Source organism: Octopus sinensis, linkage group LG11 (genome assembly GCF_006345805.1).
Source record: "Octopus sinensis linkage group LG11, ASM634580v1, whole genome shotgun sequence".
Classification (NCBI taxonomy): domain Eukaryota; kingdom Metazoa; phylum Mollusca; class Cephalopoda; order Octopoda; family Octopodidae; genus Octopus; species Octopus sinensis.
In genome coordinates this window covers 25,148,213-25,163,847 of record NC_043007.1, presented here as the reverse complement: position 1 = coordinate 25,163,847, position 15,635 = coordinate 25,148,213, and the positions used below count along the sequence as shown (strand labels likewise).

The 15,635-nt window shown below is 37.9% G+C and overlaps 1 protein-coding gene across 3 annotated transcripts in view; it reads left to right on the top strand.

The window, feature by feature from the left end:
- The window catches only part of LOC115217147 (1-phosphatidylinositol 4,5-bisphosphate phosphodiesterase classes I and II-like), a 127,571-nt gene that overhangs the window by 54,261 nt on the left and 57,675 nt on the right, over positions 1 to 15,635 (top strand). For all 3 annotated transcript variants that reach the window (XM_036507256.1, XM_036507254.1, XM_036507255.1), the window contains exons 4-6: positions 1,375 to 1,446; positions 3,298 to 3,441; positions 15,068 to 15,207. In XM_036507256.1, coding sequence (XP_036363149.1) covers positions 1,375 to 1,446; positions 3,298 to 3,441; positions 15,068 to 15,207 — 356 coding nt within the window. The remainder of the gene's footprint in view (positions 1 to 1,374; positions 1,447 to 3,297; positions 3,442 to 15,067; positions 15,208 to 15,635) is intronic.

The window sequence follows — 15,635 nt, the reverse complement described above, 5'->3', positions numbered from 1 at the left end:
AGCTTTATCAACTTCAAAATATAGGAAACTGAATAAAGCATTCACTAGTATTTGGAATTGCTGTCCAGCTCAATAATAATCTGATATATGCAATTGAAGCAGTTTAAATTAAAACAGCCATCTATGCATCATACTCAATGTATGTACATCATCGACAGGAAATCTACTGCAATATTTGTCTCAAGAAAATATCTCTTATAGATGTACGGTATTACATATATATATATATATATGTATGTATCATGTTGAGCCATTAATCCCTACACATCTTTTTCGCTCTTTGACATTTCGAGCTACACCTAGGCTCTTCAGCAGAAAGGATTCAGAATCCTTTCTGCTGAAGAGCATAGGCTCAGCTCGAAATGTCAAAGACTTTCCCATTCTTCCTAAGTGTCAAACTAATACAATTGCTATATATATATATATATACATACATACACATATATACATGTATATATATATATATATATATAATATATATATAATATATATATATATAAATACATCATATATATATATACATATATATACATCATATATATATATAATATATATATACATATATATACATCATATATATATATATATGATGTATGTACATATATCATATATATATATATATGATGACCTCGTGTGTACCATTGGCGATTTTTATCCCTCTGTCTTCCCTTCTCCCATGTTTCGACGAAGAGCTCTGCTCGAAACGTTAAACCCTCCTTCTTTCCTTCTTTCCTGAGCGTCCAATAATACTGTCTTTGTTCCACGTCCTCGCGTTGTTGTTTTTTTGTGCTTTCTTGTTTGGATTAACTATATATATATATATATATATATATATATATATATATATTATATATATATATGTATGTATGTATATATATGTATGTATATATATATATATATATATATATATATATATATATATATATATATATATATATATATATATAATAAAGTTAATCCAAACATGAAAACACAGCAACAGGAGGACGTGGAACAAATATAGTATTATTGGATGCTCAGGAAGGAAGGGAAGAAGGAGGGTTTAACGTTTCGAGCGGAGCTCTTCTTCAGAAACATAAGAAAAGGAAAGATCCAGAGAAGGGAAGACGGAGGTAGCAAAATCGCCAACAGTACACAAGCGGTCACATTTTGAATGACCGGAAGGATATATATATATATATATGTGTATGTGTATGTATGTATATATATATACACTATGAACTGGTACTAATTCTAATTAAAGTAATTATTTAACTTTAATTATAGATTACTTCTTGCACTTTTGATTACTTACAATTTTGGATTTAACAAAATAGTGTAGAACTTATATGAGTGGATGTATAATTTGATGTTTGAGTCTTTTGTTCATTATAGGAAGATGTCGAAATCTTGGATTTAGCTTACCTCAGAGATACAAGAACAGGAAAATATGCAAAAATTTCAAAGGTAAATTTTAATTGCTTTATTATATTACATAATAACTATTGAATTAGTATCTGACTTCTGTTTTACCAATTTTCCAGTATTATTATCATCATTATTTTGCATTAATCTTTTATCAGTCTGTTCTTATTTTTATCAATCTTCCTTCATTTTCATCTATCTGCTTCCCTTTTCATAATTTACTTCATGTTTTTAAAATTAATTTTCATCTCTTTTCATCAGTTTGCTTTTCTTTTTATCATCAATCCTTTATTTCATCAACCTAACCCCATTTTCATAAATTTGTTTCACTTTTTATGAATCTACCTCCCAATTCTTCAATTTCATTTCTCTCTACCAAACTGTCCCAACTTTTTTCTTTTCGTTAATCTACCTCTTTTCATCAACCTGCCCCTTATTTTCATAAGTTTGCCTCTCTTTTTGTGAATCTGTCTCCCTGTTTAACAATCTCGTCTTTTTCCATAAATCTTTCTCCTTTTACATCAACCTTCTGCTCTTTTCATCAATTTTTCTCTGTACATTATGTTACTTTACTTCTCTTTTAATCCCTTAACCCTTTCATTACCTACCTGGCTGAAACCAGCTCTGGTTCTGAGCACAAATGTCTTGATTTCATAAGTTTTGAAGAACAAAAGTTACAGTCATGTGCATTAAAATGGCATTCACATGTAGAAGCTTTCTGAACTTTGCCCAGGCTAAGCTTCCACTACCTAGGTGACCAAGTGGATGCTCAGAGAGTGTTACCACTAGAATAAGAATAGCCTGGGCAAAGTTCAGAAAGCTTCTACATGTGAATGCCATTTTAATGTACTTGATTTTACTTTTGTTCTTCTACATGTGTCTGTTCCTTCTGATTCACGTACATCTGGTTGTAATCATTCATGTATACATAGCTGTGATCTATCGGCTCAGTATTTGTGAATGTAATTTTCTACCCCTCAATTTATGTCTGTAACTTTCTATAAATCCTCGAGTATAATCCGTTTTTTTCCCCCAAAAATTTAAAGGTCCAAATCCCTAGTGCGTACTATATACAAGGTTAAAAATGAAAAATATTTTCTAAGCAATGTCTGAGTCTCTATTTGTTGTCCGGCAATGTTTATTCAGATACATTTTGTGATGTCAGGCGCGAAAATACCTTAAGCTAAGCCTGAAAGCAATGAAGTCATAAAAGAATCATCCATAACTTGCAGTAAGCAACATTTATTAAATGTTATTACTGTTATTTCTTTATTTTCTGCAAACAAAATGCACAAAAAAGCTACACGTTTGCATTATATTATATATACAATAATAATAAAGGACGTTACTGTATACAGTTTTACAAACCAAGGATGTTATATAGACCTCCTTGACTCAAAGTTAGAGAAGGGGTGCGTATTATACACAAGGTTTAGGTTTTTCAGAGGTACAGCCCCCTAAAAATCCCCTGCGTATTATACTCAAGGGTGGACTATACTCAAGGATTTACGGTAACTAAAATTTTTGACTCTTCTACATGTCATAACACCTTTGTTTCTCTGCAACTCACTGTGATATATATGTATATTATATGTATACATATATATACATATATATATATATATATACATGCATATATTATATATATAATATATATATATATATATATATACATACATACATATATATATATATATTATATATATATATACATACATACATACATACATACATATATATATATATATATATATACATATATATATATATATATATATATATATATATATATATATACAAGCGATGCCAATTTGTCATCTTTCTAAAAGCAACTGCAACTTTCTGTTCCACTATATGTGACTATAATACTTCTGTTTTGATTGTTTTACACAGGAAAAGAAAGTCAAAGAAGCTGGTACCAACTATGGTTCTTCCAATATTCCACTTGCCGACAAATCTTTTACAGTTTGCCATGGTTACGACTATATAGATCTGGAATGGCTTCATTTCATTGCAGAGAACTCGGATGTGGCAAAGGTACAAAGCTAATTCTTTTTTTACTAAACCCATGAAAAACTTTTTCTACACTGTTAATCTCTTCTCTTGTGAAGTTTCTTTCCCATTTTTCAACACAATATTTTAGTTGTTTTAATCTCCGTTTATTCTTCGATATTACATTTACCACAAGGTAAAGAGCCCCTTTAGTCGTGAATGACTGTGGGATTGCACCTAGAAAGTTCCCCTCCGAGGCACAAATCTGGGCAAGGTTGTTTATGGAAGACCTATTTCTTTACTACCCACAAGGGGCTAAACACAGAGGGGACAACCAAGGACAGACAAACGGATTAAGTCGATTATATCAACCCCAGTGCATAACTGGTACTTATTTAATCGACCCCCGAAAGGATGAAAGGCAAAGTCGACCTCGGCAGAATTTGAACTCAGAATGTAGCGGCAGATGAAATACCTATTTCTTTACTGCCCACAAGGGGCTAAACATAGAAGGGACAAACAAGGACAGAGAAACGGATTAAGTCGATTATATCGACCCCAGTGCATAACTGGAACTTATTTAATCGACTCCGAAAGGATGAAAGGCAAAGTCGACCTCGGCGGAATTTGAACTCAGAATGTAGCAGCAAACGAAATACTGCTAAGCATTTTGCCCGACATGCTAACATTTCTGCCAAAGACCAACAGTCGGTCATGCATACCAGCCACCCCTCTCCACACCACCGATGATATCCAAGAGAGAGGCAAAGGCTAATACAGCTTGGGGTACTAGTGATGTCACAACTCTTTTCTATAGATGAATGAACCGGAAAAACATGAACTAAAGTGTCTTGCTCAAGAACACAACACACAACCCAGTCTGGGAATTGAGCCCACTATCTCATGATTGTGTGCCTGATGCTCTAACCACTGAGCCATGCACCTTCATATTTACCACAAATACATACATATATGCTGGGCCATTTTAACATTATGGATGGATGGAAGCACTCCGTCGGTTACGACGATGAGGGTTCCGGTTGATCCGATCAACGGAACAGCCTGCTTGTGAAATTAATGTGCAAGTGGCTGAGCACTCCACAGACACGTGTACCCTCAACGTAGTTCTCGGGGATATTCAGTGTGACACAGAGAGTGACAAGGCCGGCCCTTTGAAATACAGGTACAACAGAAACAGGAAGTAAGAGTGAGAGAAAGTTGTGGTGAAAGAGTACAGCAGGGATCACCACCACCCCCTGCCGGAGCCTCGTGGAACTTTAGGTGTTTTCGCTCAATAAACACTCACAACGCCCGGTCTGGGAATCGAAACCGCGATCCTATGACTGCGAGTCTGCTGCCCTAACCACTGGGCCATTGCGCCTCCACAAACATTATAGGACCCTGGGGATATCAATGTATTAGGGCCTTTAGTATTTATTTATTAATAGTAAGTCACAGAATACGTAGATCATGGATGAAAACATGTCCTGTCATGGTGAAATACTACCTTATTTACAAACAAGTGATGTTTGGCAGCAGGGAGGTTATCTTGTAGTGGGAAATTTGTTTCAGCGAATTCCTTTTTACTCATGAAAGCATGGAAAAAGTGGGCATTAAAATGGTGGTTGTGGTGGTGAAGGAGGGGAGAGAAAGGGGAAGGAAGAAGACAAGAATGAAGAAGAGGAGGAGAAAGAGGGTAAAAGGAAGAGGGGAAGAAGAGGACAAGGAGGAGGAGGGAGATAATGAGGAAAAGGGGAAAAGCAAGAGGTGGTGGATGATGATGATGATGATGATGATGATGTATTTGCATGGAGGCAAGCTATAGTTATGGGTATTAAGGAAGATCAAAGTTGAGATCATTGCCAAATCTGATTGGCTCATTTCCAATTTTCTAATTAAATCTTACTGGATAGTTCCCTTATTTACATCTCTGACCCTACTAATTTTCTATTGCTGACCCCCCACTAATGTCAAAAGTACTAATTGATCTATCAGTAAATTGATAGATCTCACAGTAGTTAATCCTGTAGGTGACCTGTTTCTTTGACCTTTGTATGACATCAAATGCTAGATGAGTAGAGAGATGTGTAGAAAGATACTTAGGCAGAGAGGGAGAAAGGAGAAAGATGGAGAGAAGAGAGAGAGAGATGGAGTGAGGGAGAAATGAGGGTATCAGTACCGATGTCATACACATCATACATATATATATGTATATATATATACAGATGTGTGGTACAATAAGGCACCAATATTTACTGGAAAATAGCAATCAATACAAATACAACGCTATTGTATAGCTTCAGTGGAGGCGCAATGGCCCAGTGGTTAGGGCAGCAGACTCGCGGTTTCGATTCCCAGACTGGGCGTTGTGAGTGTTTATTGAGCGAAAACACCTAAAGCTCCACGAGGCTCCGGCAGGGGATGGTGGTGATCCCTGCTGTACTCTTTCACCACAACTTTCTCTCACTCTTACTTCCTGTTTCTGTTGTACCTGTATTTCAAAGGGCCAGCCTTGTCACTCTCTGTGTCACGCTGAATATCCCCGAGAACTACGTTAAGGGTTCACGTGTCTGTGGAGTGCTCAGCCACTTACACGTTAATTTCACGAGCAGGCTGTTCCGTTGATTCGGATCAACTGGAACCCTCGTTGTCGTAACCGACAGAGTGCTTCTAAAAATTAGCTTCACTGCGTATATACTAGTAAAGACGTGTGTGTGCAACAAACATGAAAAATTTGTCTTACCGCTAGGAAGAACATTCGATAAATGGACAACCCAGAATCGGATAATGCAGGACTGGTTTCTGACTCTTCAAGTACCTTTGTCAATGTAAATTTGATCAGTCTTCATCAGCTGTATTTACCTCAACAATATTTCAAATTTTGCCACATACACAGTCATACATGCATATATACATACATGATGATTGCCTCATCTTGTCACATAATAGCCGTCTCACATTCAGCTATGATTCTAAAATCATGGTCTTCATTCCTGAACCAGGGCAATGCATTGTATTCTTGAGCAAAACACTTCATTTCACATTGCACCAGTCCACTCAGCTGGAACTGAGTTCCAGCAATAACTCAGAGGTTAGCCATGTGGTGGACTGGTGCCCTATTCAGGGGGGCAGTGCTGTAATCTTAGTCACTTTTAAACCAGGTTAAGCACTGTCCTTAAGAACGCTTAGGGTTCATGACAGACCCATGAGAAAAGTGTGTGCTTTTATGAGATATTGGCCAGGTTTGTTCATGTATACACACACACACACACAAAATATGTATATATAGGTGTATATATATATACATATGTGTGTGTGGGTATATCTATGTTTTCATCATCATCATCATCATCGTTTAACGTCCGTTTTCCGCGCTAGCACGGGTTGGACGGTTTCGACCGGGGTCTGGGGAGCTAGGGACTGCCCCAGGCTCCAGTCTAGTCTGGCAGTGTTTCTACAGCTGGATGCCCTTCCTAACGCCAACCACTCGCGAGTGTAGTGGGTGTTTTTTACGTGCCACCTGCACAGGTGCCAGAGGGGTCTGGCATCGGCCACGTTCGGATGGTGCTTTTTATGGGGGGGGTGTAGAAATATAGGGGAGCAACAGTGGGAGGGTGGTTCAGAGGACAGGTACTAGTCAAGTAGAACGTAGGATATCGAGAGAGGGGTAATGCATGGTGAAATAGCGTATTGAAGAGGGGGGTTCAAAGAGTAGACACCTATAATGGTGGTGGGGGTGCAGAAATATAGGGGAGCAGCGTATTGAAGAGGGGGGTTCAAAGAGTAGACACCTATAATGGTGGTGGGGGTGCAGAAATATAGGGGAGCACCAGTGGGAGGGGTGGGCACCAGTGGGAGGGGTGGTTCAGAGGACAGATATATATGTTTACCTGACATCAAATGATGACGATGGTATGTATGTATACATGTGTGTGTGTGTGTATATGTGTGTGTATGTGTGTATATATATATATACACACACACACATATATGTATACACACACACATATGCATACATACATACATATGTATGTACATCCATCCATCCATCCATACACACATACATACATACATACATACATACATACATACATACATACATACATACATACATGCATGCATGCATGCATGCATGCATGCATGCATGCATAGTATGTGTGTATTGTATTACGAACAAAATAATGTGAACTAAGTATAGCCACTGCTTTATGCAGGGTCAATATATTATATTGTACAATAGTTGAAGTTGAAAATTTTTCCATCACTTAAAAGTTTCAAACTAGAACAGCAATCTTCAGATGGTTTATCAACTACTTACAAAGGAAAAGAGTTCTAGCAGTTTGAAAGGATGAAAGGCAAAGTCGACCTCGGCAGAATTTGAACTCAGAATGCAGTGGCATACAAAATACTGCTAAGTATTTCACCCAGCATGCTAACGATTCTGCCAGTTCGCCACCTTTATGATAATAATAATAATAATAATAATAATAAAAATAATAATAATAATAATAATAATATAATAATAGACAAATACATAACAAAACACCAGGACTTACAAACACATATAACATACAGAAAATTGCACTACTAGGCACTGCACACATCCTACGCAGAACACTTTCCATACAATAACCATCAGAGCATCACAACAAATCACAGCACATACCTAAGGCACACAGAGCTGCGCTCGGTAGTGAAGTGAAAGCACGCTATAAAACTAAAACTACTGAATGATTATAATAATAATAATAATAATAATAACAACAACAACACCAACAGCAACAACACTGATGACAGCAGTAACAACTTTAGTAGTAGTAGTAGTTTTTGTTGTTGTTGTTGTAACAATAATGATGATGATGATAGTAATAATAATAATAAGGATCACAATAAATTCTAATATAGATATAAGACCTATAATTAAAAGGCGTATCACACACACATACATACTAATGCCAACACATACACATAATACACAAATGCACCAATATACATGCACACATAGAATAAACACACACAAACTAATAATCACTCACTAATACACATACGCATACTTCAATATACACACGCTCATACACGCATATTGCTGGTGGTGCTGATAGTGATGCTGATGGTGATGATGGTACTTTGACAGAGAACAATTAATTACCAGTGGATAGCAGAAAGGAAGAAAAAAATTATCATTTCTGAACATAACGAGCTAATTTAATGCTTGTAAAGGACAAAACATGAGAGTCAGGTCATACGTACTTTTGTACGATTAGAGATAATACTTTCTTCTTTCCTACTTTCTTCCTTTCTACTTCCCTTTTGTTCTTCCTTTCTTCGGTTAGTCAACTGTCCCTGATCAGCAATTTCTACAAATGGGCAACCACACTTATGTCCAGATGACACCCAGTGACATTAAGCTTCACTTTCTGTGTGTTATACATCTATGTAAGTAGTTCAACTCAGTGTACTAGTAATGCACCTTGATCCTAAGAAAGCCGTTTGAGCCAAGGAAGGAGACTTGAGCAAAAGAAGAATCCTGAAACTATGACATCCAGAGTCATTAGGCATCACTTTTTGTATTCTGTACACCCATGGGAGTAGTTTAGCTCACTGCTAATAATGAACATTTCTTAGAAAAAAAAAGAAGAAAAATGATGCTTGAGCCAAGGAGAAAGTCTTAAGCATAGGAAGGAATCTTGAACCTACAATGCAGACTCAAGTCACTGAGTGATTCTTGAGTCAAAGAGAGTGTCTTGAAACAATGAAGAGACATGAACAAACAATGGAAATTTAAACTGTTGAGGAAGATTTGAGCCAATGAGAGAGACTCAAGCTAATGAGAGAGACTTGAGCCAATAACAGAAATTAACCAAATGAGGGAAACTTAAATCCAACAAAGAAGATATGATCCTAGGTTGAAGACTTGAATCATACATGGAAACTTGAGTCAATGAAGAAAACTTGATCCAGCAAGGGGTGGGGGTGATCTTAGAAGAGAGACTTGACTCAATATCCAGAACTTGAGCCAATGACTGATACTTGATCCAGTGATGGAGACTTGAACCTAGGAATGAGACTTGGCTCAATGATGGAAACTTAAGTTAAGAAGGGAATTATGAACCTACAAGTGAGATTTGAATCAAGGAGAAGGTTTCTGATTTGCCTTTTCTTAGATCTAATAGCATCTTACAAAAGGAAAAGACATGGATTTTGTAGTCCTGGGTACTGTATGCCTCAAAAACAAAACTGAATAGTCATGGCTGGAATGTCCCTGATTATAGGTCTTCTTGACCAGGACTGACCATAACACTCAAAATCTGCAACCAATATTACAAGTAGTAGTAGTTGTAGTGGTGGTGGTGGTGGTGGTGCTGGTGGTGGTGGTGCTGGTGCTGGTGGTGGTGCTGGTGCTGGTAGTGGCAACAACAGCACTTGCAGTTGTTGTTGTAATTTCAGCAGCAGCAGCAATGATAGCAGTAGCAACAATAGTTCTGGGTGTTTTTATTTAGCTTCCAGATTAGTATATACATTGTCCAGGACTATCTTTCCTCCGAGGGAACTACTGTATGATTGCTTGAACACCTAGGAATAGCAGCAAAATCTCCCTCAAATTAACCCTTTAGTATTCAGATTATTCTGTTGAATGTAATGCTTGTTTATTCACATTGTTTTGAATTTATCATCTGTTATTTTGTAGCTTTGATATTTTGATGGTGTGTTTGTTTATTTTGAGAACAACATTATAGGATACATGTGAGAGGCTGGATCTGGCCAGTATAAGCATAAAACGGGTAAACTATTTCAGCCTGATATGGCTGGTTTAAATATTAAAGGGTTAAAAACCCGACCTTCCTAAAAATGAAGAAGGTCGGGTTGAATACTGAAGCACCGGCTGCCTTAAAGGGTTTAATTGAACAAATTGACCCCACTACTTTTTTTTAATGTTTGGTAATTATTCTCTTTTACCCCGAACAAACCAGCACCAGTTGTCAAGTAGAGTGGTGGTGATATGCCAAACACAATATAAAGGCACACACACATTGTTTATAACATGTTTCTATACTTTTAACTTCTACCAAATCCACTCACAAAGCATTGGTCGACTTGGGGCTATAATAGAAGACATTTGCCCAAGTGACGAGCTGGCAGAAACGTTAGCACACCGGGCGAAATGCTTAGCGGTATTTCGTCTGCTGCTACTTTCTGAGTTCAAATTCCACTGAGGTCGACTTTGCCCTTCATCCTTTCGGGGTCGATTAAATAAGTACCAGTTATGCACTGGGGTTGATATAATCAACTTAATCCGTTTGTCTGTCCTTGTTTGTCCCTTCTGTGTTTAGCCCCCTGAGGGCAATAAAGAAATAAGAAGACATTTGCCCAAGCTGCCATGCAGTGGGACTGAACCCAAAGCCACATGGTTACATATTGAGTTTATTAAGCCCACAGTCATGTGTGTATATTTAGCTGTTCACCATATCTACCAGTAAAACTGTTCACCTGTTCACCTGTTAGTTAACAAGATATAACTGGAGAAAGCCAAATCTTAGATTAAGCTGATGTTGCATGTCTTTGGCTGACAAACTTCAGCTGGGCTGATATCAGTTACCATGGTTACAAACCAAAGCTTGTTTGTCGTGGCACTGATAGTTAGTATCCATTGTCATGGCTACAACAGACCTGTAAGACTCACATACAAATACATGTTGTAGTTGTTGTTGCTGCTGCTGCTGCTACTGTTGTTGTTGTTGTTGGCAGAATAATTCATTAATCCAAAACCAGCAACAACAACAACAACACGAAAAAGAAAAAAATGTGCACTCTTAAATTGGTGCCAGACCCATGGAAACACATGTTGTTACTATACCAGAGCAGTAGGGGTCGCTAATGAAAAGAATCAGTTTGCAAATAAACACACACACACACACATACACATCGCAAAGGTCAAGCTATATGTGGACATGCATGTGTGTATGTATGTCTCTTTATCTATATCTATCTATCTATCTATCTATCTATCTATCTATCTATCTATCTATCTATCTATCTACCTATCTATCTATCTATCTATCTATCTATCTATCTATCTATCTATCTATCTATCTATCTATCTATCTATCTATCTATCTATCTATCTATCTATCTATCTATCTATCTGTGTGTCTGTCTGTCTGTCTCTCTGTCTGTCTCTCTCTCTATATATATATATATATGGTCTGGTGGTACGTAAAAAGCACTATCCGACTCGTGGCCGATGCCAGCGCCGCCTCGACTGGCTTCCGTGCCGGTGGCACGTAAAATACACCAATCCAACCGTGGCCGTTGCCAGCCTCGCCTGGCACCTGTGCAGGTGGCACGTAAAAAGCACCCACTACACTCATGGAGTGGTTGGCATTAGGAAGGGCATCCAGCTGTAGAAACATTGCCAGATAAGACTGGAGCCTGGTGCAGCCTTCTGGCTTCCCAGATCCCCGGTCGAACCGTCCAACCCATGCTAGCATGGAGAACGGACGTTAAAAGATGATGATGATGATATATATATATATACACAAAATCCAAATAATCTTTTCTCTAGGCATAACCTGAAATTTTTTAGGGAGGGGACCAGTTGATTAGATCGACCCCGGTACACTAATACTTGATTTATCGACTCCAAAAAGATGAAAGGTAAAGTCAACCTCAGCAAAATTTGAACTCAGAATGTAACAGCAGACAAAAAACCGTTTAGCATTTCACTTGGCATGCTAACAATTCTATCAACTCGCTGTCTTTATATAATCAAATAATAAGAAGACAAAGAAATCTTCTAACATATCTTTACAGTAAAATCAGGATTTTCTACACTTGAAACATTTCGGTATTAGTCTGGAATCCAACAGTAATGAGAGCCCAGAATTTGTTCGAGTGCTTCTCTGGAAATACTCAACATTTATACCCTACTGGGACCTAAGATATATCTTACTTTTATTCCTTCTTTTACTGGTTTTAGTCATTTGGCTGTGGCCATGCTAGAGCACTGCCTTTAGTCAAATAAATTGACCTCAGGACTTATTCTTTGTAAGACTAGTACTTATTCTATTGGTCTCTTATGCTGAACCACTAAGTTATGGGGATGTAAATACACCAGCATTGGTTGTCAAGCAATGTTGGGGGGACAAACACAGACACACAAACATATACACACACGTACACACACTCACACATATATATATGTATATATATATATATATACGTATATACATATATATGACGGGCTTCTTTCAGTTTCCGTCTACCAAATCCACTCACAAGGCTTTGGTCGGCCCGAGGCTATAGTAGAAGACACATGCCCAAGGTGCCACGCAGTGGGACTGAACCCAGAACCATGTGGTTGTTAAGCAAGCTACTTACCACACAGCCACCTATTAAAATTATTTTTTTTATTTATATTGTTTTTACTTAAAAAAGAAGATATTTAAAATGTTTATATTCATGAGACAATGTTACAATAAAGCAATACTGGTGCACATGTGTGTGTGTGTGTGTGTTTGTATTTCTGGCACAAAAATGTTAAAGTGCTCAATGCTGCTTTAAGCTAAAAGTGTGTAAGGCTGAATACATTTTCTTTTATTCATATGTAAGTTAAAGAGGATTACATTTCCATAATTTTGTTCAGTCAATGTGGTGACTGGTTGACAATGTCTGTCAACGAATTTAGAAGAATAAATCACAGACAACTTTATGTATTGTATTTCCTGCCATTTTCACCAGAACATTTTAATGTTTACATCATCAACTGCCACTTATCATGCATTAGAAAGGATTTAAAACAAAAGGAAAAAAAATGTTTTTTTCAAAATTCATGAATCAAAACATGGGCTTCTGTTGGCAAGCTGAAACTAGTTTATTTCTTTTATTTAGGACTGGATTAAGGTGGTGAATAATATAGAACCTCCATCCATCCATCCATCCATCCATTTCTTTACTACCCACAAGGGGCTAAACACAGAGAGGACAAACAAGGACAGACAAACGAATTAAGTCGATTATATCAACCCCAGTGCGTAACTGGTACTTATTTAATTCGACCCCGAAAGGATGAAAGGCAAAGTCGACCTCGGCGGAATTTGAACTCACAACGTAACGACAGACGAAATACTGCTAAGCATTTCGTCTGGCGTGCTAACATTTCTGCCAGCTTGCTGCCTTCGGCTATCCATCAATCCATCCATCCATCAATCTATCTAAACATACATGCATACATATCCATATTCATGTGGTTTTCCAAGAGATGACAGCTATTATGATGGAGGTAATTATTTCTTGATAATATGAAGCAGGATTAGAAATTTGAATTTAAAATTAAGGAAATATGAGGAAAAAGTTGCAAAGAATTCACATTTTTTCATTACTCTTTATGAAGTTCTTACAGTTTCGAGTAGGTGGTTTCATTCTTTTTAGAAATCATCAGCATTGGTTGTCAACACACCAGCCGCGGTTGTCAAGCAATGTTGGGGGGACAAACACAGACACACAAACATATACACACACATACATACATATATATATATACATATATATGACGGGCTTCTTTCAGTTTCCGTCTACCAAATCCAAGGCTTTGGTCAGCTCGAGGCTATAGTAGAAGACACTTGCCCAAGGTGTCACACAGTTGGACTGAACCCAGAACCATTTGGTTGGTAAGCAAGCTACTTACCACATAGCCACTCCTGCACCTATATATATGAGGGGACCCCCCTCCCCACTTCAAAGATGATGTATGAGCATTCAGCTTTTGTTGAACGACCTGCACAAAGGATTTGTTTATAGTAACCAAATGTTCATGCTGGCCATTAGCTCACTTCCTCCATCAAATTGACTTTTTCTGAACAGGTGCATGGTGTACCACATGTCAGGTTTTGAAGAGATCACAGAGCAACATGAGATGAAGTATTTTTGCTCAAGAACACAACGCACCACCTGGTCTAGGAATTGAAATCATGATCTAGTGATCATGAGTCCAACACCCTGACCACTAGGCCATGCACTCACACACACATGCACACATATTACATGCTGGCATAAATATAAAAAGCTCCCGTGTTGGTGCCAAGTAACAGCATCATGTAAGAGTGCCATGCCATAGAACCCAAGTCAAATCTAAATCAGATTGGAACCTAGTGCAGCTCTCCTCCTTGCCAGCTCTGGTCAAACTGTCCTCTCCATGCCGACATGGAAAACAGACGTTAAATGAATTATTATTGATGATGGTGGTGGTGGTGGTGGTGTGGTGGTGGTGGTGGTGGTGGTGGAGGAGGAGGTGGTGGTAAGTAGCTTGCTTACAAACCACATGGTTCCGGGTTCAGTCCCACTGCGTGGCACCTTGAGCAAGTGTCTTCTACTATAGCCTCGGGCTGACCAAAGCCTTGTGAGTGGATTTGGTAGACAGAAACTGAAAAGAAGCTCATCGTATATATATATATATTATATATAAATGTATGTGTGTGTGTATGTGTTTGTGTGTCTGTGTTTGTCCCCACCAACATCGCTTGGTGGTGGTGGTGGTGGTGGTGGTGGTGATGCTGTAGGTGGTAATGGTGATGATGATGGTGATGATGATGATGATGATGTAAGTGTATTCCTGTATATATTCTTGCTTCTACCTCCTCTCATTATTCATTCCCTATTGTTATAATTAAAACAGAAATGGACAGAAGAAGTGTTCAAATATGCCTACAACCTGCTCTCCCTAAACAAGAACCAGTTGGGTGAATGGGAGAAACTTTACTTCAGGTTAACAACAGTAGAAGTGGAGGCTGGTGGAAAGAAAGTCCCTGTCAAAGCGTGAGTATCACCTCTTCACAATAATATATATATGTGCATTTGTGAGTGTACCCGACTCTGTGTGTGTGTGTGTGTGTGAGACATAACAGTTCACCAGAGACAATATGAAACAAATATATAGTCTCATTACGCTATTGAAGAAAACTAGTTTGTTATATCGGAGAATGTGTGTGACCTTGACTACATAAACAAAGCTAATGAGACCTGATAAGGTTGAATTCATAGTGTACCAGGTTGTTAATAGATACTATTGTAGTTCTGTACCTATTCTTTCATAATTTGAATGAAACTTTATCAGAGCCACCTATTCTTATATGGTGGTGAGCCTAAAGAATCGTTACCAATCTATGAGGAGGTGCTGAAAAGTTCCTGGCTTTAAGGGAATTGTGAAAAGCCTGGTTGGAGGCCCAAACTTCCAAGTTCTTTTA